General features: G+C 41.5%; 1 protein-coding gene across 7 annotated transcripts in view; it reads left to right on the top strand.

Moving 5' to 3' along the window:
• The window catches only part of Zranb1 (zinc finger RANBP2-type containing 1), a 62,199-nt gene that overhangs the window by 35,522 nt on the left and 5,083 nt on the right, over nt 1-21,594 (top strand). For 5 of the 7 annotated variants that reach the window (XM_090345651.1, XM_090345649.1, XM_090345652.1 and 2 more), the window contains 4 exons: nt 7,674-7,861; nt 11,197-11,350; nt 13,754-13,825; nt 14,824-15,022. In XM_090345651.1, coding sequence (XP_090201777.1) covers nt 7,674-7,861; nt 11,197-11,350; nt 13,754-13,825; nt 14,824-15,022 — 613 coding nt within the window. Of the gene's footprint in view, nt 1-7,673; nt 7,862-11,179; nt 11,351-13,753; nt 13,826-14,823; nt 15,023-21,594 lie in introns of all 7 variants that reach the window. The other 2 variants (XM_090345655.1, XM_090345656.1) reach the window with 2 other exon arrangements.

Here is a 21,594-nt window from a genome sequence, read left to right as displayed (position 1 = left end):
AATTGAACCCAGGTCTTTATGCATGCTTGGCAAGCACTCTTTTTTTTTTTTTTTTTTCTTCCTTTTTATTTTTTGCCAATCGTTGGGCTTGAACTCAGGGTCTTGAACTTTGGAACCACAGTGCCACTTCCAGCTTTTTCTAGGTATGTGGTACCAAGGAATCGAACACTCTACCAATTGGGCTATGCTCCTGGCCCAATGTTTAGTTTAGTTTTTTTTTTTTGAGGAACCTCCATACTACTGTCCAGAGTGGTAATTTGCATTCCCACCAACTGCTAGCAATTGTTCAAATTCACTGGGGTGAGAGGGATTTGATTTGAATTCCTTTATGGCCAGGAATGGTGAATATTTCCTCCTATGTTTCCTTGCTATTCTTACTTTTTCTTTTCCTAGTTCCTTTGCCCATTTAGTAATTGGCTTTGGGAGGGTTAATTTCTTGAGTTCCTTCTATATTTTGGGTGTTAGGCCTTTGTTGGATGTATTGTTGGTAAAGATCTCCCAGTGGTTGTCTTTCTAGTGAGTATGTTCTTCGCTGTGCAGAAACTAATTATTTTGATGTAATCCCATTTGTCAATTCTTTCTCCTATCTGCTTGCCCCTGGGGGCTCTTTCCAAAAAGTTTCTACCTATACCTATAAGTTCTAGTGTTTCTTTGACTCCCTTTTGCAGTAATTTCAAAGTTTCAGGCCTGACATTTAGGTCTTTTTACTCAGTCATGGGATTTGAACTTTGGGTCTGGGCACTGTCCCTGAGCTCTTCAGCTACCACCCTACCCCTTGAGCTATACTGCTGCTTCTGGTTTTGTAGTGGTTAATTGGAGGTAAGAGTCTCATGGATTTTAGTGCCTTGGCTGGCTTTGAAATGCAGTGCTTGGATCTCAGCCTCTTGAGTAGCTAGGATTAGAGGTGTGACACTGGCACTGGGCACATTGAGGTCTTTGATCCAGTTTTGGGTTGATATTCATGCATGGTGACAAACAGGGATCCATTTTTAGTTTTTCTGCATGTGGATGCCCAATGTTCTCAACACCCATTATTGAAGAGGCCGTCTTTTTTCCACTGTATACCCTTAGCTCCCTTATCATAGATCAGATAACTGAAACTATGGTTTTATTTCTGGGTCTTCTAGTCTCTTCCCTTCTATATTGAATAGTTTGGTGATGCTTGATAATTTGAACTTATGTTGATTTTCTATAACCAATTAAATGTATTTGCACTTCTCTCTGGCCACTTGTCACAGATAACGTTTGTTACATGTTCTTTTAATCCTTCCAACCTTATTAAAACATCTTTTCAGTTCAGATATCTACTATCCTTTTGGGATATATATATATATATATATATTTTTTTTTTGCAACAGTTGTTTGTTAACTGATCAAAGATGTAAGGAATTAAGAGCTAGAGCATAAACTGTTACTTGACATAATTTGTCATCATTGATAATAGAACACTTAAAAGGCCTTTGAGACTACTTGGTTTTCCTATCTCACTAAATCTTCTATTTATCTGAAGAAGATACGTTAATTAAGAGTAAGAATATTGAGTAGAAGCTAGATTTGAAAAATGTACTGCTGTATAACACTTCTAGGAATACGAAATAGTGGATTAAAATACAAGACCTTGCTATGTAACTTTGGCTGGCCTTGAATTTATAATCCTCTTGTGTTAGCCTACCAAGTCTTGTACCTCCCTAGAATTCCAACAGCGTGGCTTCAAATAGTAGTTGCCATTGGTTATGCTGTGAAAATATCGCTAATGTGGATTTGTTTGATTTGCTCAAGTTGTTTTGGGGGCTGTCTCTGTGACTATGACTCTTTGAAAACTTAACCCTTAAAAGTACCATTTGGGCACTGGTGGCTCATGCCTGTAATCCTAGCTCCTCCTGAAGCTGCGATCTTGAGGATCCTGGTCTGAAGTCAGCCGGCAGACAATTATGTGCAATTCCATCTCCAAAATAATCAGGAGAAAGCCTGGCCACAGGCCAGCTGAGCAAGCAGACATGAGGCCCCAAGTTTAGACCCCAGTACTACTCCCCCCTCCAAAAAATATTAAGGACAATTTTATATTTAAAAGTTGTTTTTGTTTGAGTATTGAGTTTCCCATAGATATTAAAGCCCAGGTTCATGATTAAGCTGGAAACAGATGCTTGGGATATTAAAACAAATTTTTAAACTGGGTATAGTTTCTTTTCTTTTTCTTTTTTCTTTCTTTTTTGCCAATTCTGGGGCTTGAACTCAGAGCCTGGGCACTGTCCGTGGGCTTCTCAAGGCTAGCACTCTACTACTTGATCCACAGCACCAATTCTGGCTTTTTCTGTGTGTGTGGTGCTGGGGAATCGAACCTAGAGCTTCGTGTATGCTCTACTACTAGGCCATGCTCCTGGCCCTAATTTCTTTTTTGTCTGCAAAAATTATAGGACTTAAACTTTGGGTGAAAGAATGCTGACTGCTATCTAGATATTACAACTAGCTACATCTGCATCTTTCTACTGACCATAGTCTAGAACATTCTTGAACCTTAGCACTTAAAACTAACTTTTCTCTTTAAGGGTTCCTGAAATTGTGCCTGCAGACTCCAGGTCCACCCTGTCCCCACAGCATAAACCATGCTGTGATGTCACAGCTACCATAGAACTCCAGGGTAGTGTTGAGCTGGCCCATGTGGGCTCAGGTAAGTCCTGGCTTTATTTTTTACCATTTGGCATTCTTTTCAAAGTTAGTTACCATATGATTTATGTCATAAAAGAATAGAAGGCAAAACTTTGAAAACTGTGCCATATATGGGGGAAAAATAAGTCTATTTTCTAAACATCTATGAGCCAGCTCCATATCCAACGGAGTTCCATCGTAGCTGTGAAGTTCCAGTGAGCTATTGACCTTTGGCCTGGCTTAGAGGACAACAATATAAATCTCTGCTGCTACCACCTCTCCTTCTCCTTCTTTTTTTTTCTCCTTATAGCTACCAATAATATTTTTCATTTACTTGTCCTTAAAGTACATCAACATTTTCCATTCTCTAGAATTATGTCTCACTAGTTACTTGTGTATCTCTTTCAAGTTTCAAATGTATAACTATTGCTGGTTAGTCTTATATAGCTAATCAGATTGCTTTCAATTGTCTTTTTATTTGTCTTCTTAGCATGAAGGAGAGAGGGCCAGAGTGTTTAAGTTAAATATACGTTAAGTTAAAAAAAATACAAAGAGAAAGGTCATCAGTTTAGAAGCATTGTGAGAGGTTAGTGACCTACTGAGCAAGGTAGGGCTTCTATCTGTACTGGAACATCATCATTATTCCCTTGGCCTTTTTGTTCTGTAAGTGAAATGTTAATCCTTACATGTATATGCTTCCCCCCTCCTTTCTTCCAGGTCTTCTTCTTCTCCCTACCTCCACTTATGTTTGAGCTATGTGTGATGGTAAGCTTGCTCTGTGCTGAGAAGTGTGGAGTCTTGTTTCTCCCCAGCTCCTGCCTTCTCCGTCTTCTGCTGGGGCATGGGCAGGATAGCCTTTCTATGGCTGAGTGATGCACAGAGGGGAGGAGGGAAGAATTCAGAAGTTTTAGTATTTTGGATTAGATCAAATAGAAATCTTGGTTGGGTTTGTATGTTATCTTAGATTTATTGAGGCTCATGTACCACACAGTTCAACATCTGAAGTTCTGTTTTGTTGTTGGTTTGGGGCTTGAACTCAGAGCCTACGTGTTGTCCCTGAGCCTTTTTGTGCTCTACGATTTGAGCCACAGTGCCATTTCCAATTTAGAGTGATTAATTGGAGATAAGAGTCTCATATGTGTGAGCCACTGGCACCCTGCTTGAAGTTCTGTGTTGTTGTTTTTAAAGCACTTACTATGAAGATATTATAGGTGATACTATAAATCATAATTCTAAAGTATACTTGCAGACTTTGTTGAGCTATTAATATACAAATCAGTTCCCTGCTCTACTCATTGTGTTCACTTGGCTTCTATTGGGGGTGTGTGTGTGTGTGCGTGCGTGTGCGCGTGCACATGCATGCGTGGGTGCATGTGCTCATGCATGTGTGCGCGTGCACGTTCCCATGCACACATGCCAGTTGGGGGGCTTAAATTTAAGGCCTTTTGTTTTTGCTTCACTTTGTTGCTCAGAGCTGTCACCCCACAACTTGAACCAACCACTCAGCTCTGGCTTTTTTTCTCCCTGGTTATTTGGGGTTGAGTCTAGTGGATTTGTCTGCCTTTGTTGGCTTCACATTGTGTTCTTCAGATTTCAGCTTTCTGAGTATCTAGGATTATAGACCTGAGCTACCAGTGCTTGCCAGTTCATTTCTAATTTCAAAAACGCTTGGGGGGGAGGGGGAAATGAATTCCTTAAGAATTTCAAAGGTGATTCTTCTAGACTTCAACTATGCATTGTGTTAGCTAAAAATAGTAAAGATGGTGACTTACCAATTATTCTCTCTTCCAACTCAAAGAAGGAGGTTCTTTGGTATTTAGCTGTGGTTTCTTCAACTTTGTCTTTTGGAATAAAAAGTATATTTAGAAATTATATATATGCATATACATATACATGTGTCTATATATATGCATTTACTGTGCAGATCTTTCTCCTTGTCTTTTCAAGTAAATTGCTCACACTCTTGGGGTTAGATGTTTTTAGAATATTTGGTATGTAATATACAGATCTTATAAGTAGATTTATTTTTAGATTTAGGATAATAACTAAAAGGTATGTTGCATGCACTTGAATAGCTATGGCTGTATCGCCTCCTTCCCATGTGGGGGGTCAATCTAAGGCCTTGCAAATGCTTGGAACATGCCCTACCACTGAGCTGTATACCACCAGCTCTGGTTCTGTCTTTCTAAGTGCTGAAGGAAAAGGTAATACTGTATGTAGAAACAAAAGGGCATGGGATTGGCATACTTAGTTTTAAACAAAGTAAGCTACATTAAATTATTTAAAAATTGTATTAAAACACTTCTTAACTGAACAAATTAAACAAATTTTAGAGTTCTTTGTGTACTTGAACATAATTAGGAACAAACCTCTTGAACCCCAGGAGACTTTGTATTCAAGTAGCACTTAATGTTTTGTTCTCCCTGTCTCATGCCAACTCTACTGTGTTTCAACCCAAACCACTTTTGGGGCATTGCTCCTCTAAGTATGTTTAGAAGTCTTTTATGTATAAAGTGAGTGAGGATGGGATTTAAACTTGGGTGTATGTAGCAGGGAATGTGTTAACCCTACATTGCTGGGTGGGGGGGGTGGGGAGGGAGAGGGACACAACCTTTTTGTTATTGTGATTGAATGAGCTCTTGTTGGGCTTCAGTGAGAAGCTGAGTGTGTTAAGGAAGTACATGTGTGTACTAGGCAAGTGCTCCCCAGAGCCCTCTGTCCCAGAATTGTGAGATGAAGGGTCATACTGTGCTGTTCAGGTTTTTCTCAAAACTCGTGGGTTTATGAAATCCTTTTGACACAGTGGGGCGTGAACTCAGGGTCTGAGCACTGTCCTTGGGCTTTGCTCAAGGCTAGTGCTCTACCACTTGAGCCACAGCACCACTTCCACCTTTTTCTGTTTATGAAGGAATTGAACCCAGGACCTTGTTGTGCATGCTAGGCAAGCACTCTACCACTAGGCCACACTCACAGACCCTGTCATGAGTTTTTAATCTGAAAACTTTGTGCTGTAAGGAAGAGAATCTAGATTTGCAGAAAGGGTCTGTGATCCCAGAGTTTGCAGAGTTTTGGAGCTGATCTTTTATGGCATACAGATGTAAATAAAATAGAAGAACTCTTTGAATATGAATGTTGTGTTTTTATTGTCCTGTGTCTCATTGTTCACTGTTATGCTGTTTGTGTCATGAGCATTCAGTGAGTGTAAGACTTGTCCAAGTTAAACTCCATCATTTTTATAGTAAAGGGAAACAAAGAAACTATGTGTCCTATAGTTCTTTAAAAGCTTTGTGCTAAATTGGAAGTTAATTTGCATTTTCATTTTTGACAAGTCTTTATTATCCACACTGTACTTTACTGTTTATTAGTAAATATAATTATTATTTTAACATTAATCTTAAGCTTCATAAGATGCTTTAGTGGGAATGCAGAGGTCTACACAATGAGACACTAATTGGTTTGTAATGTTTTATCTTAGCATTAAAAAATTCTGGTTTCTTTAACAATCCTTTCCTTTTCTGAGCTAGTCTTTAACCCAGGCTAGACACGTAGCTTCTATAGCTGGTATGTTGCTATGTAACAGGCTGGCTTTACACATGGTATCCTCCTGCCTCCACCTCCCAAGTTCAGATGTTACTATATGTGCTTCTATGCCCACGACCTGAGCACTGTCCTTGGGCTTTCCTCAAGGCTAGTGCTCTACCATTTGAGCCACAGCATCACTTTTCTATGTATGTAGTACTGAGGAATTGAACCTGAGTCTTCATGCATGTTAAACAAGCACTCTAGCACTAGGCCAAACTTCTGGCCCCTTATTTTCTTTCTTTCTTTTTTTTTTTTCCTTTCTTTGCCAGTCCTGGGCTTGATCTCAGGGCCTGAGCACTGTCTTTGTGCTTTCCTCAAGACTAGTGCTCTACCACTTAAGCCACAGCACCACTTCCAGCTTTTCTACATATGTAGTACCAAGGAATTGAACACGGGTCTTTGTGAATGCTAGGCAAGCACACGGCAACTAGGCCAAACTCCTGGTCCTCAAACTCCTGGTCCTCAGTCCTTTTTTTTTTTTGCCAGTACTGGGGCTTGAACTGGGCCTTGGTACTGTCCTTGGATACTTTTTGCTCAAGTCTAGTACTCTGTTACTTGAATCACAGCACCACTTCTGGCTTTTTCTGTGTATGTGGTTTTGGAAACTGTGTATGTGGTTTTGGCTTTGTGCATGCTAGGTGAGCATGCTACCACTAGGCCACGCTCCTGGCCCCCTTATTTTCAATTCTTAAGGGGCATAAGAAAGCTTTTGGGTATGAGATACACTGAAATGAAAATGATTTAAATTAGCCAGATGCTGGTGGCTCTTGCCTGTAATCCTAGCTACTCAGGAGGCTGAGATCTGAGGATCAAGGTTCAAAGCCAGCTTGGACATGAGAGTCCGAGAGATTCTTATCTTTGGTTAACCATCAGAAAACTGGAAGTGGCGCTGTGGCTTAAGTGGTAGGACACTAGCCTTGAGCTGGAGAGCTCAGGGATAGTGCCTAGGCCTACAGTTCAAGCCCCATGACCAACAAAAAACGAGAGAGAGAGAGAGAGAGGGGTTTAAATTGTTCTAAGTTGTTTGTAACTAGCTGTATAGAAAGCTTAGCATTGACTGGAAGCATACGTGTGTCTCCTCAGTTTCCGTAGCCCAATGAGTGTGGAGTGTGGGACCACCACAAAGACTGCGAAGCCCAGTTTTCATACTAGTTTACTGGTCTTTGGTTGACTTACTGTATTCTAATAGTTCTTCTATACCACAACAGAGCATGGAGCCAGCTGTGATGGAAAGGTAAGTACTTAATTAGGCAGTTCTAGTTGTGGAAAGTGTGAAAATGTAGGGAAATGCTAATTTTCCTTATATCCTCTAGGATGTTAAAATGATGCCCCAGGATCCTGGAAGCACAAAGAAACACTTAAAGACTGTGGAGTCACTGTTATAGGTTTGTGCCTATTAAAGAAAAATAGAATTAAATACTCTTCTATTTTGATGCTTGTTTTAGGGGTTGTAGAAGGTGATTTAGGGGCCATAGAAGCTTATAAGTCATCAGGAGGAGATATTGCACGTCAGCTCACTGCAGATGAAGTACGCTTGCTGAATCGTCCTTCTGCCTTTGATGTTGGCTATACCCTGGTACACTTGGCTATACGTTTTCAGAGGCAGGATATGCTAGCAATATTGCTTACAGAGGTGAGTGTGGCATTTTAGTTGAATGTTCTTTTATATCAAAGAAATGTGTTCTTTAGTTTTCATGTTTAATGTCACAGTGTTCCTCCAGATAGTTGTGAAATTTTGCAGGTGCTCCCCCACTCTTCAAAATCTTATACTGGAGATTGTAAAATATGTGGTTTTTGAAGGTATATTTTTTCTTACTTGCCTTTCTTCTCCTTTTGATGCTTTGTTGCTCAGGCTGGTCTCCAACTCATCAGGGAATCCTCTTGCCTCCTGAGTAGTCGGGACTAAAAGATGCACCCTATCGTTCCTGTCAGTGTGTTTAATTAATTTTTTATTTTGGTAATACCTGGACTTGAACTCAGGGCTTTGCACTTACCAGGCAGAGGCTGTACCACTAAAATACGCTCAGCCATTTATCCGTTTTTGTTTTTTGGTTTTTTTTGGTTGTTGTTTTGTTTTTTGTTTTGATAATACTGGGTTAGAACCTTACACTCAGGATCTTGCTAGGCAGGTAGGTGTTTTAGTGCAGGAGCCACTGTGTAAACCCTTATCCGCTTCTAACCTAGGATCGTGCCTTACGTTTGGTCCACCTGGACTGTGATCTTCCTTGTGGGCTCTTCTGCATTGCCGGGGTAACTGGCCCATGGTGCTGTGTCCCGTAATGACGTTTCTGATATAGCTGGGAAGACAGGCATGGGCCACCACACCCAGCCAGTGGTTAGGATTGGAGTCTTAAGGACTTCCTTTTGTGATCTCTACTACTACTACTACTACTACTACTACTACTTCTTCTTCTTCTTCTTCTTCTTCTTCTTTTTTTTTTTTTTTGGTCAGTTGTAGACCTTGAACTCTAGGCCTGGATATTGTCCCTCAGCTCTTCAGCTCAAGGTTAGTGCTTTACCCCTCGAACCACAGTGCCACTTCTGATATTCTGGTGGTTAATTGGAGATAGAGAGGGAAGAGTCTCACAGGCTTTCATGCCAAGGCTGACTTTGAATGTGATCCTCAGTCCCCTGAGCTGGTAGGATTACAGGCGTGAGCCATTGACACCTGGCTTTTCTACTTCTTAAGTAGCTGTAACCATAGGCGTGAGCCACTGTGCCTTGCTCCTTTTTCCTTTTGTTTTTCAGAAAGTGTCTTGCTTTTTGTCTGGGCCAACCTTGGACTGCAGTCCTCCTGCCTGTGGCCCCAGTTTAGATGGGATTATGAACTGGAACCCCCATTCCTTGCTTGTTTGTTGAGATAGGGTCTTGGCTAACTTCTTCTCTTAGGTTGACTTCTATATTTGTGACTCTCCAGATCTTTGCTTCTCAAGTAGCTGGGATTGTGCTCATGCTGTATCATACCTGTCCAGCAAAGTGTGTCTACATGCAGGCGTGCGAGTGTGTGTGTGTGCGTGCGCACACACACCACAACACACAGAATTATTTATTTTTGCTGGTCCTGGGGCTTGAACTCAGGGCCTTTGTACTGTCCCTGAGCCTCTTTGTGCTCAAGCCACAGTGCCATTTCTGGTCTTTTCTGAGTAGTTGATTGGAGATAAAAGTCTCATAGACATTTCTGCTGGGCTGGTGTCCTCAGATCTGAGCATTCTGAACTACCAGTGCCTAGCCATACATGGTTTTAAAACAGGAAAATTTGCGGCTGGGAGGATGATCTGGTGGTAGAATGCTTGCCTAGCATGCACGAAGCCCTAGGTTCAATTCCTCCGTGCCACATACACAGAAAAGGCTGGAAATGGTGCTGTGGCTCCAGTGGTAGAGTACTAGCCTTGAGAAAGCCCACAGATAGTGCCCAGGCCCTGAGTTCAAGCCCTAGGAGTGACAAAATAAATAATAAAAAAAAAAAACAGGAAAATTTGCAATTTTGCTTCAGTATTTAAATCATCATGTTTTATTTAAAAACATTAAGATATATTTGTTATTTAGGTATTCATCTAAAATACTGTATATCTATATTATGTGTTAGGCAATGTGCTGAAGATAGAATTGTGAAGGTACTGGCTTTTCCTTTAGGGAGCCTTGGGAAAAGTAGAGAAATGAATGGGTGTGTCTCGAGCAATGTAACTGTCAGGTCTGTGCACTAGAGCAAGTAGTTTTGTTTTGTTTTGTTTTAATTTCTGAGAGAAGAGTTAAGGCAGAGTGGGTTGGGAGAGAAAAACAGTGGAAACCATAAATTCAGGAGGGAGGGATCATGATATGTATGGTGAATTCAGAGACTTAGAAGTAACCTAGCACGATTGAATGATGATTGGGACATGAAGTATGAAAGATGAACAGATACTGGAGCATGTGGAGGTTGCTGTGTGGGCAGTAGAAGAGAGTACTTTGAGGGCACTCCTTTCTGTCAAAGTGTTTGCAGTTTCTTTGAAGACATTGAAAGGTTTAGGTGCAGGAGCAAGACAGTACAAGAGCAGATTGCGTTTAGCTGCTATTAGAGAGGGACAAGCCTGGTTAGAAAGGCCTGGTGGCAATTGCTGGCTAGAGCTCTAGTAGGACCTCAGCCCTAGAAATGGAGTGATAGGAGAGATTATTCAAAAAAAAATTTTTTTTTTTTGGCTGACCTGAACCAGGATCGTTTATGTTTCTCAAGTAGCTAGGATTTACAGGCATGACCACCACACCAAGCTGTTGGTTGAGATGGGGTCCAGACTGGCCTCAAACTGGAATTCTTATCTCTGCCTTTCAGGTAGATGCAATTATAGGAATGAGCCACCCTGCCTGGCCCTAATTCCTTATTTTCAAAGAATGTTTCTAATTTGAGTAATGATGGTTGGTCTATTTAGAGACCAACCTCTTAAGATGTACCTTTATGTATTATAAGCCTTTACTACATACATTTCAATGTACTTGAGTACTTCTGTTGGATAAATGTGAAGAAATAGAATTACTAATGCAGGATAAAACATTTTATGACTACTCTCTTGGAAGTTGAATTGATATGTACTTCCCTTAGAGAGTTGCTGTCTCTTCTCTTCCCCCCCCCCCCGCCCCCCCACAGTCCTGGGGCTTTGACTGAGGGCCTGGATGCTGTCCCCTGAGCTTTTTAAAGGCTAGTGCTCTACCACTTGAACCCCACAGTGCCACTTCCAACTTTTTGGTTGTCAGTTGGGAATAAGAGTCTCACAGACTTTCCTGCCCCAGCTAACTTTGAACCACCGTTCTCAGATCTTAGCTTCCTGAGTAGCTAAAACTAGGTGTGAGCCACCAGTGCTGGTTAGGAAGTAATTTTAATACTTGGAAACATTTTATACTTGGGAAATTTTGCTAATTCCTTTTAAATGCCATTGTGATTTGTTTGCATGTCTTATGATAGATAATATAAAGAGGAAAGTTTCTTTTGTATTTAAGGTGTCTCAACAAGCAGCAAAGTGTATTCCAGCAATGGTGTGTCCTGAACTGACAGAACAAATCCGGAGAGAAATAGCTGCTTCTCTTCATCAAAGAAAGGGGGATTTTGCTTGCTATTTTCTAACTGACCTTGTAACATTTACGTTGCCAGCAGGTAACTACAACATTCAAAATGACAAATTTGTTTTATTATAGTTACATAGGAATGAAAAATACGATTGTGAAATAACTGACCTGTTTATGCTGTAAGTGACCAGTGTAAGAGCTGTTTGTAGACAAATGCTTTAGGATTTTTGTGGTTATTGTTGGGTGAAGAGGAAGGGGGTGGTGCGTTGCTGGTCATGTAGCCTAAACACAGGTCCTAGGCGTTGTCTCTCAAGGCTAGCACTCTCAAGGCTAGCACTCTTCTGATTGTGTGGCAGCTCCAATTCCAGTTTTCTTGGTGCTTAACTGGAGAGAAGAGTCTTTGAATTTTCTTGCTTGGGATGACTTCAAACCATGAGCCTCATATCTTTGCCTCTGGAATAGCTTGTATTAATTACAGATGTGAGGCACACCCCCCCCCCCCCCCCCCCGGCATTAGACACTTCAGTTTTTAGAAGATGTAACTGATTCTTCCTGGTCTCTAATTGTTTGTTTGTTTTTTTGGTTGGTTGTGGAGCTTTAACTGTAGGCCCGGGCACTGTCCCTGAGCTCTTCAGCTCAAGGCTAGTGCTCTACCACTTGAGCCACAGTGTCACTTCTGTTTTTTTGGTGGTTATTTGGAGATAAGAGTCTCGGACTTTCATGTCTGGCTGGCTTTGAACCTTGATCCTCCTATCTCAGCCTCCTGAGAGGCTAGGATTACAGGCGTAAGCCACCAGTGCTCTGCTTCTAATAGTTTTTTTTTTTTTTTTTTTTTTTTTGCCAGTTCTGGGCTTGAGCTCAGGGCCTGAGCACTGTCCATGGACTTTCTCAAGGCTAGAACTCTACCACTTGAGCCTCAGCACTACTTCTGGATTTTTCTATATATGTGGTACCAAGGAATCGAACCCGGGCCTTCATGCATGCTAGGCAAGCACTTTAACTACTAGGCCAAAACCCCGGCCCCTGCTTCTAATAGTTTTTTTTTTTTTTTTTTTTTTTTTGCCAGTCCTGGGCTTGAGCTCAGGGCCTCAGCACTGTCCTTGGACTGGACTTTCTCAAGGCTAGAGCTCTACCACTTGAGCCTCAGCACCACTTCTGGCTTTTTTCTATGTATGTGGTACAAGGAATCGAACCTGGGTCTTCGTGCATGCTAGGCAAGCACTTTAACCACTAGGCCAAACTCCTGGCCTCCTAATAGTTTTTTTGTTTGTTTGTTTGTTTTTTTTGGGGGGGGGGTTGCCAGTCCTGGGCTTGGGCTCAGGGCCTGAGCACTGTCCTTGGACTTTCTCAAGGAGAGCACTTTACCACTTGAGCCTCAGCACCACTTCCGGCTTTTTGCTATGTATATGGTACCGAGGACTCAAACCCGGGTCTTCGTGCATGCTAGGCAAGCACTCTACCACTAGGCCAAACTCCCGGCCCCCCTAATAGTTTTTTAAAATCATGTTTTGCCCATTTATTTTCCTCTTTAAAGTTTTATTTTAGAAAGTTTCCTTTTTAAAATTTTTTTCATTTATTTATTGCCAGTCCTGGGGCTTGAACTCAGGGCCTGGGTGCTGTTCCTCTACCTCCTGAGCCTCAGTGCCACTTCTGCCTTTTCTGTTTATGTGGTACTGAGGACCCAGGGCTTCATGCATGCCAGGCAAGCATTCTACCACTAAGTCACAGTCACACTCCCATCCCAATTCCCTCCTTTAATTTTTCCTCTGTCCAAGTCTGTTGTTTTGAAATTTGTTAACTGTTGATTACCTGGGATGAAGCAGTAGATATATAGGGTTTTAAAGCATCTATCTGGTTTGGTCATTGAAATGAAAGATGCTGGCACTGTGAAGGTACCATTTTATTTTCACCTCTTTATTTCTAAATATTTGCAAGTAATTTCAATTTTTTCATTTAATTAATAGTTGAAAATATCCTCCAGGATGCCTTTTGTCAGTGAGCATTGAATAAATACAAAAGATATCAAAGTTTTAAAACAAAAGCTTCCATAGGATCTGGCTGTTTTGAACTAGACATAAATAGAAACATTCACAAGTAACTTACAGTAACCAAGTAAGTGACAGTAACTAAGCCTGCAATTTAGGTTTTGTTTGAAAAGTACTATGTGTTAAGTTATTAGATTTTTATTTAAAATTCAAAAAATTTTTTAAGTATTGTAAAAACATAATAGCAATGCTGGTTATTACTCCAGGCTACTCTCTTATATAACCCGACTAGAACAGAGAATTTGAGGAATATGATTTGTTAGCTGCTGTGAGGAGTTTCAGAACTTTGAAAGCAGGTCTGAGAGAAGAAAACAAATAAAAATTATATATAATTATGGGTCTTGAGGTAATAAAATACAGAAAGGTTGCCCAATGCATTAAAAAAAAAGGTTATCTGGCAGTTATTAAACACAAGAATATCCTTTAAGCCTGATTTTTCTTTGTAGATATTGAAGACTTGCCCCCAACAGTTCAAGAAAAATTATTTGATGAGGTACTTGATAGAGATGTTCAAAAGGGTAAGCATGAATAATTTACCTTTTGTAAGATCAGTTAATTTTTCCTTTGTTTTGTAAGCTATAAGGTACTTGGGTATCTAGTCAGCTTGTTGGATATTTTTGTTTGAATTAGAAGCATGAAGGAAATCTTTAAGAACAGTGTCCTGTCGTGCTGTTCATTGGGGCTGGGACTGTAGCTTAGTGGTACAGCACTTGCCTAGACTAAGTTTATTGCTTAGTCCTGGACAAAAAGGTATGGGACAAAAGGCATCCAGTTCTTTTTTTTTTTTTTTGCCAGTCCTGGGCTTGAGCTCAGGGCCTGAGCACTGTCCTTGGACTTTCTCAAGGCTAAAACTCTACCACTTGAGCCTCAGCACCACTTCCAGCTTTTTCTATATATGTGGTACCGAGGAATCGAACCCGGGTCTTCGTGCATGCTAGGCAAGCACTTTAACCACTAGGCCAAATTCCCAGCCTGGCATCCAGTTCTTAACTGTGAAAGAGAAAATAGATGCAAAAGTCTAAAAACTTTGCTTTTCTACTTCTTATTCCAAATGAAGAATATATAGAACATAAATTTTCAGAAAATAAAATCGTGGAGAAATTGACAACTAAATACATTATTCCAGAGGTGATGCGATATGTTTCAAGCACTCATGAAGTTTGTTTTAGTGGAAGTTAATATTAATCATTTAGTAATTTTGTTTTTTGCTAGTCCTAGGGCTTGAACTCAGGGCCTGAGTACTGTCTTAGGGCTATCTCATGGCAGAAGTGTACCACTTAAGCCACAGCACCACTTTTGGCTTTTTCTATGAATGTGGCACGTAGGGATCAAACTCAGGTCTTTGTGCATGCTAGGTAAGCACTCTACCACTAGGCCAAACCCCCATCCCTATTTAGTAAATTTATTAGTAAATTACATATAAACCTTTTTACATGCAGAAAAGAGGTTCTTCACCCTACTAAATGTTTCCTAATTACATAGGCATGAAAGTGAGTATGTTGTTTAAATTCCTCAGAGTTAGAAGAAGAATCTCCAATTATAAACTGGTCCTTGGAGTTGGCTACACGTTTGGACAGTCGACTCTATGCTCTGTGGAACCGGACTGCGGGAGACTGCTTACTGGACTCAGTACTGCAAGCTACCTGGGGTATTTATGACAAGGACTCAGTGCTCCGGAAGGCTCTGCATGACAGCCTGCACGACTGTTCACACTGGTGAGGTGCCAGCCCTCCCACTTCAGCCTCAATTGCTGCTTAGAGCTGTGGGCTACTTTCCTTTTCTTATATTTTGTGGGAGCTAGAGAAAGGCCCTTTTTGGTTTTGGGCATCAGCTAATCTGAACAGCTCAGTTTTTAGTCTTTCTTTTTCTCTCTCCTTCCTTCCTTCCTTCCCTCCCTCCCTCCCTCCCTCCCCCCCTCCCTACCCCCTCCCCCCTCCCCCTCCTTCACCTCCCTCCCCCGTTTCTTTTCTTTTTCTTTCTTTCATTTTTTCTTTCTTTCCTTTCTGTCTGTCTCTGTCTCTGTCTCTGTCTCTCTCTCTGTTTCTCTCTTTCTTTCTTTCTTTTGCCAGTCCTGGGGCTTGAACTCTGTTCTTGGGTTTTCTCAAGGCTAGAGCTTTACCACTTAAGCTACAGCACCACTTTCAGCGTTTTCTATGTATGTGATGCCAAGAAATTGAACCTAGTCTTTGTGCATGCTAGGCAAGCACTCTACCCCTAATCCGGCCAGTTTTTATACTTTTTACATGTGCTCTAAAATAGAAACATTTGGACATTTCTAATATAATATTATAGGTTTTCTACTGCCTGAAAAATTTTTAGCTTGCGGGGCTGGGAGTTTGGCCTAGTGGTTAAAGTGCTTGCCTAGCATGCATGAAGACCTGGGTTCGATTCCTTGGTACCACATACATAGAAAAAAGCCGGAAGTGGTGCTGAGGCTCAAGTGGTAGAGCTCTAGCCTTGAGAAAGTCCAAGGACAGTGCTCAGGCCCTGAGCTCAAGCCCAGGACTGGCCAAAAAAAAATTTTTTTTTAGCTTGCAACAGGGTCTGGCGATATCACATAGCCCAAGTTACTTTTAAACTCTCGTTTGAGCTGAGATTTGAATTCAAGACCTAGGCAGCCATAGTCTGCTACTTGAGCGATGCCTCTGCAAATTTTCCTGTTGCTCTTGCCTTAGACCCCTGAGTGCTGGGATTACAGGCCTCTGCCATTATGTCCACATAACACTGAGAAATTTGAATAGCCTTAAGTGTTGATACGGTCATGTTCAATTTAAGTACCTATGATTTAATATTTTAATTCCATCTTTAAGAGATTTCGTTGTCATTGTGTTTGGGGTATTTTTCTGAGAGAGAAAGGCTTATGAAAGTATTTTTCAAACCACAGAAAAGAGTCCCCCCCCCCCCCCCCCCCCCCCGTTCATATAATTGAGCCAGGCATGGTGGCTCACGCCTATAATCCTAGCTACTCAGGAGGCTGAGATCTGAGGATTGTGGTTCAAAACCAGCCCAGGCACTAGAGAAGGAGAGACTTATATCTCCAATTAATCACTAGAAAAAGGAAGTGCAACTGTGGCTCAGGGGTAGGGTGGCAGCCTTGAGCTGAAGAGGTCAGGGATAGCACCCAGGCCCAGAGTTCAAGCCCCATGACCCACCAAAAAAAAAAAATAGTATAATCAATTTCTCTTACTCAGCAGACCAGTTGTTAACACACACCTGCTTCATCTGCATGTGTTTAAACATGTCCTTGTATCAGTTTTAGTTCACAGTCCAATTTTCTCGTTTGTTTCACTGTGTGTGTATATGTATGTATCCACTCAAATCCTGATTGTTTTGGACTGTAAGTGCTGGATGGTATAGAGGTCAGTGGTGAGAAATGGCTTGGTGTGCAGTGATGACAGAGGCATCCTTTCCCAGCGTGGAGGTAGAGTTGGGATGAAGATTATAATGGGGAGGGAAGTATTTATTGCCTTCCATGAGGGTACAGTTCGTTCCCTGAGTTCCACACAGGAGTTAAATGAGAAAGGAAGTGGGCAATTGGGTGTCCTGTCCTCTGCCAGTAGAGAGGACACTAACACATTCATGTTGTATGGCTTCTCCCCCCTTCTTTTTTCGGCTTGGGAAGATTTTTTTTTGGAGGGGGGTCATGGGGCTTGAACTCTGGGTCTAGGCACTGTCCCTGAGCTGTTCAGCTCAAGCTACCACCCTATCCCTAGAGCCAAGTGATTAATTGGAGGTAAGAGTCTCAAGGTCTTTTAGCCTGGATTGGCTTTGAACCTTGACCCTCAGATCTCAGTCTCCTGAGTAGCTGTGATTGCAGGTGTGAGTCACAGCACCCAGCGGGAAGATATTTTTTTAAGTCAGAATTTCCTAGTGAGATCTGACAAAGCAACTTTCTGTTGCATGAACTGCTCCCCTACATATTTCAAGGGAGGCTATTTTTATATTTCTATGTCTGTGGAACATGATTTGAGCCGACTCAAGACTTTCATGGTCATGTCAATCCATTTCTCAGAGGAACGGGTCGGGTTAGTTAATATAAATGAGGAAAACTATCAGATGAATCTTTTAAAAAATTACGTTAGTCCCCCCCCCCCCCAAGTTGATGGCACCCACATGCATGGATCATATAGATGGCTGGCTGGCTGCAGTTTATTATGCACCAATAGTACAGATTTTTTTTTTTTTTGGTGGGTCATGGGGGCAACTCTGGGCCTGGGCACTGTCACTGAGCTCTTCAGCTCTAGGTTACCACCCTACCCCCGAGCCTGGGCACTGTCCCTGATCTCTTCAACTCAAGACTCCTGTCCTACCCCTGGGCCTGGGCGTTGTCCTCAGCTCTTCAGCTCAAGGTTAGGACTTACCCTGGAGCCAAGCCCTACTTCTTTTTTTTCTAGTCATTAGTTGGAGAGTCTCACTGTGGTCTTTAGTTCCCCAGGCTGGCTTTGAATCTTGATCCTCAGATCTCAGCTCCTGAGTAGCTGGGATTACAGGTGTGAGCCACAGTGCTGGCCAACAGTACAGATTTTTGAGACTAATTACTGTGCTGATTATTTGGTAGAACTGTAGTTGCATTTTTCAAATACTGTTAAGTACAAAGTACATACATAAGTATGTTATACTATATGCTCTCCAAATGTGTGTAGTTAGTACCTGTGGATTATGTGGGCAAGTATTTTAATTAAAATACTAAAAAGTGGGACTAAATTATCAAAGCATTATAGGTTTGAATTTGTTTTCCCTCTAAAGGTAGCAGCTTTATAGACTAGTGTACCTATCACACTAAAGAGAAAATCTTGTGTCTCTTTTCAGGTTTTCCTATTTCTCACCACCCCTAGTCAACTGTTAATCTTGTACATTTGCCTTTTCTGATGGTTTATAAAAATGTGACGTCTTTTAGTATAACATTTTGAAGATGCCACCTATGCCTCAGATGTGTCAGGACTGAGGAATATTCTGTCACAGGACAGCACAGCCTGTTTTTTTTTTGTTTTTTGTTTTTTGTGTTTTTCCCATTTGATAGACATGGTGTCGTTTCTCATTTCTGGCTTATTCTCTGCTTCTCTACATGTCTGTGGGTCAGTGAAAATTCTGGTCAGATATCTACAGTAGTATATGTATAACATTTTAAGAAACTGCCTAATTGTGTGTGTGTGTGTGTGTGTATGTGTGTGTGTGTGTGTGTGTCTGTGTGTGTCTGTGTGTGTGTGTGTGTCTGTGTGTCTGTGTGTGTGTGTCTGTCACTGTCCTTGGGCTTTCTCAAGGCCAGAGCTCTACCACTTGAGCCACAGCACCACTTCTAGCTTTTTCTATGTATGTGGTACCAAGGAGCCCAGGTTTCATGCCTGTTAGGCAAGCACTAACTCTGGCCCCGCCTAATTGTATTTTACTGTACTTGCAGTACTTCCTGTCAAACTTTCTACTCTCACCAGCATTTGTTACTATTTTGATTATAGCCATTATTGTATACACGGACTAGAAGGTAGTACATTTTTACTTGTGTGTGCGTGCACACGTGCGTGCCCATGCATGCGCATGCATGTGAACACGCCAGTTAGGATTTCACCTCAGGGCCTGGGTACTGTCCCTGAGCTGCTTTTGCTCAAGGCTAGTGTACTACTCAAGCCACAGCTCTGCTTTCTCATTGTGATTTTGATTTGCGTTTCTCTAATAACTGGTGACACTGAACATCTTTTCATATGTTTATTATCATTCTTCTGTCTGAGGTGAGGTACCTTCCCACGTTATTTGCCACTGGTTTTGTTTTTGGTGCTGGGGATCAAACTAGGTTTCGGTGTGTGCTAGGCAAGCATTCTACCTCAGCCTTTCTGTGCTCATTCCCTTAGAAGAGGGGCTGTCCCATTATTTCACTACAGCTATTTTGTACTCTTTGCATGTGTAAATACAATTGTTCCAATTCTATTTATTGAAAGGCTATTTTCTTCCAGTCTCCTGTTGTGATCTTTTGTTGAAATAAAATTCGTTTCTGGGCATTTACTTTTACCCATTGATTTATATGCCTATCATATCAGTACCAGAATTTCTTTTTATTTGTACTTTTGAAGTTAGGAGTCTGAGTCCTTGTTGTCAGGGGGTGCTATCCTAAGTCAGTTGAATTTCAGCATAAAGTTTAGAATCTGGCTTTCCAGCTTGCATGAAAAGCCAGCCAGGATTTTTATTGGTATTGCACAGAAAATGTAGATTGAAATAGTATTGCCGTCTTGGTGGCTAGTTTGAAATCCATAGAATTGAATTTTTCTTTTCAAATATTAAATATAAGCTGTGCGCCAATGGCTCACACCTGTAAGTCTAGCTACTCAGTATGCTGAGATCTGAAGAATGAGGTGCAAAGCCAGCCCGGGAACGAAAGACTATGGGCTCTTACCTTCAGTTAACCCCCTGAAAACCGGAAGTGGTGCTGTGGCTGAAGGGTAGAGTACTAGCCTTGAGCTGAAAACTCAGGGACAGTGCTCAGGCCCAGAGTTCAAGCCCCATGACTGACCAAGACTGTCATTCAGGACTGGTGCTCGAATTCAGGACCTGTGCACTGTCCTTGGGCTTTGTCAAGGCCAGAGCCCTACCACTTGAGCCACACCACCACTTCTAGCTTTTTCTATATATGTGGTACCAAGGAATCTAATCTAGGTCTTCGTGCATACTAGGCAAGCAGTCTGCCACTAGACCAAACCCCTGGCCCCAAGATTCCCCTTCCCCCATCCCTGGGGCTTGAACTCAGGGCCTGATTTATTCTAGTGCTCTGCAACTTGAGCCACAGTGCTACTTCAGGCTTTTTCTGTGTATGTCGTTCTGGCGACTCAAACCCAGGGCTTTGTGCATACTAGGTGAGCACTATACCACTAGGCTATGCTCCCGGCCCCAAGATTGTTTTCTTATCTTTGACTTCTTTTACCTAGAATTCAAAGGCATAAAAAGTAAATGTGCTGTAAAACTTAACTGCTTACTGTTATTTATGAGCTCTTGGCTGGCTGGCTGGCCAGCCAGCCGGTAAGACCATTAATGACATTTTGATCACAATTCTTTTTGGTCTCAGTTTTGTGGGGGTGATTAACTTAAAAAGCTAAGATGTTTTCGGACTGTCATTTTTTTCCTCCACTCAGATGTCATTATAGTAATCTTAGTATTTGTACTTTTGAAAAAGAATTTCATGACCAGGGATTTAGTAAATACTGTCAAGCTGTGGGACTCCCTTGAACTACATGCACGTTCTCCACAGTTCCATTCAAAATCTGGCTGCCTATGTAGCCTGAGTTGATCTGGAACTTGTGATATCCCTGCCTTAATCTCTTACCTGCTAGGATTATAGGCAGACATGTACTACATTGCCCAGCTTTCATTTTACATTTTAGACTTTATAAAGATAAACAGTAGGTCTTGATTTTAGTGTTTGAATCTATTGGTGATTTACTAGACTGAATTATTTATAAAGACATTAAATATAAAGAATTGGTGTTGTAGTTACTATTTCTCCTTTTTTATTAGCCATGCAGCTTAAACTCAAGGCCTAGATGTGGTTCCCTGAGGGTTTTTTTTTTTTTTAAAGTTCAAGGCTAGTTTACCACTTTGAGCCATAGTACCACTTCCAGATTTCTGGGGGTTAATTGTAGATAAGAGTCTCACAGACTTTTTCTGCCCTAGTTACAGTTTTGAGCCATTAGTGACTGGCCTATTTTTTATTTTTTTAATCTGCATAAGAGAGACGCTTCCTTTTTTTTGAACAAAAGTGCAGTGCCCTTGACGAATGTCAAGGCACTTTTTTTTTGGTTGGTTGTGAGGCCTGAACTCTGGGACACCTGAGCTCTTCAGCTCAAAACTATTACCCTACCGCGTAAGCCACAGCATCACTGCCGGTTTTCTAGTGGTTAAGTGGAGATAAGAATCTCACGGACTTTAATGCCAGGGCTGGCTTTGAACCGTGATCTTCAGATCTCAGCCTCCTGAGTAGCTAGGATTACAGGCATGAGCCATGGGGTCTGGCTACCCTTTTGATATTCTTACAAATACACAGGATATTTCTTCTCTATTGTCTTTACAAATAGTGATGTACCATTGGAGAAATGTGACATCTTTGTGTCCAACATGTCAGATGGCATTTTTTGTTTTGATTTGAAGACAGGGTCTCTTTATGTTGCTAATAGGCTGTCTTGAAGTTACTATGTAACTCAGACTAGCCTTGAACTTTTGATCTTCCTGCCTCTGCTGTTAGAGTGTTGAGATTACTTGGTGTGTGCCACTTTGTCTAGCTTCCTGTTTGTTTGTAAACCAGTAGTGA

Source organism: Megascapheus bottae, chromosome 15, assembly GCF_031878675.1.
Source record: "Megascapheus bottae isolate mThoBot1 chromosome 15, mThoBot2.hap1, whole genome shotgun sequence".
Taxonomy (NCBI): domain Eukaryota; kingdom Metazoa; phylum Chordata; class Mammalia; order Rodentia; family Geomyidae; genus Megascapheus; species Megascapheus bottae.
The sequence above is the reverse complement of the archived record's forward strand: the minus strand, read 5'-3'. Positions and strand labels throughout refer to the sequence as shown.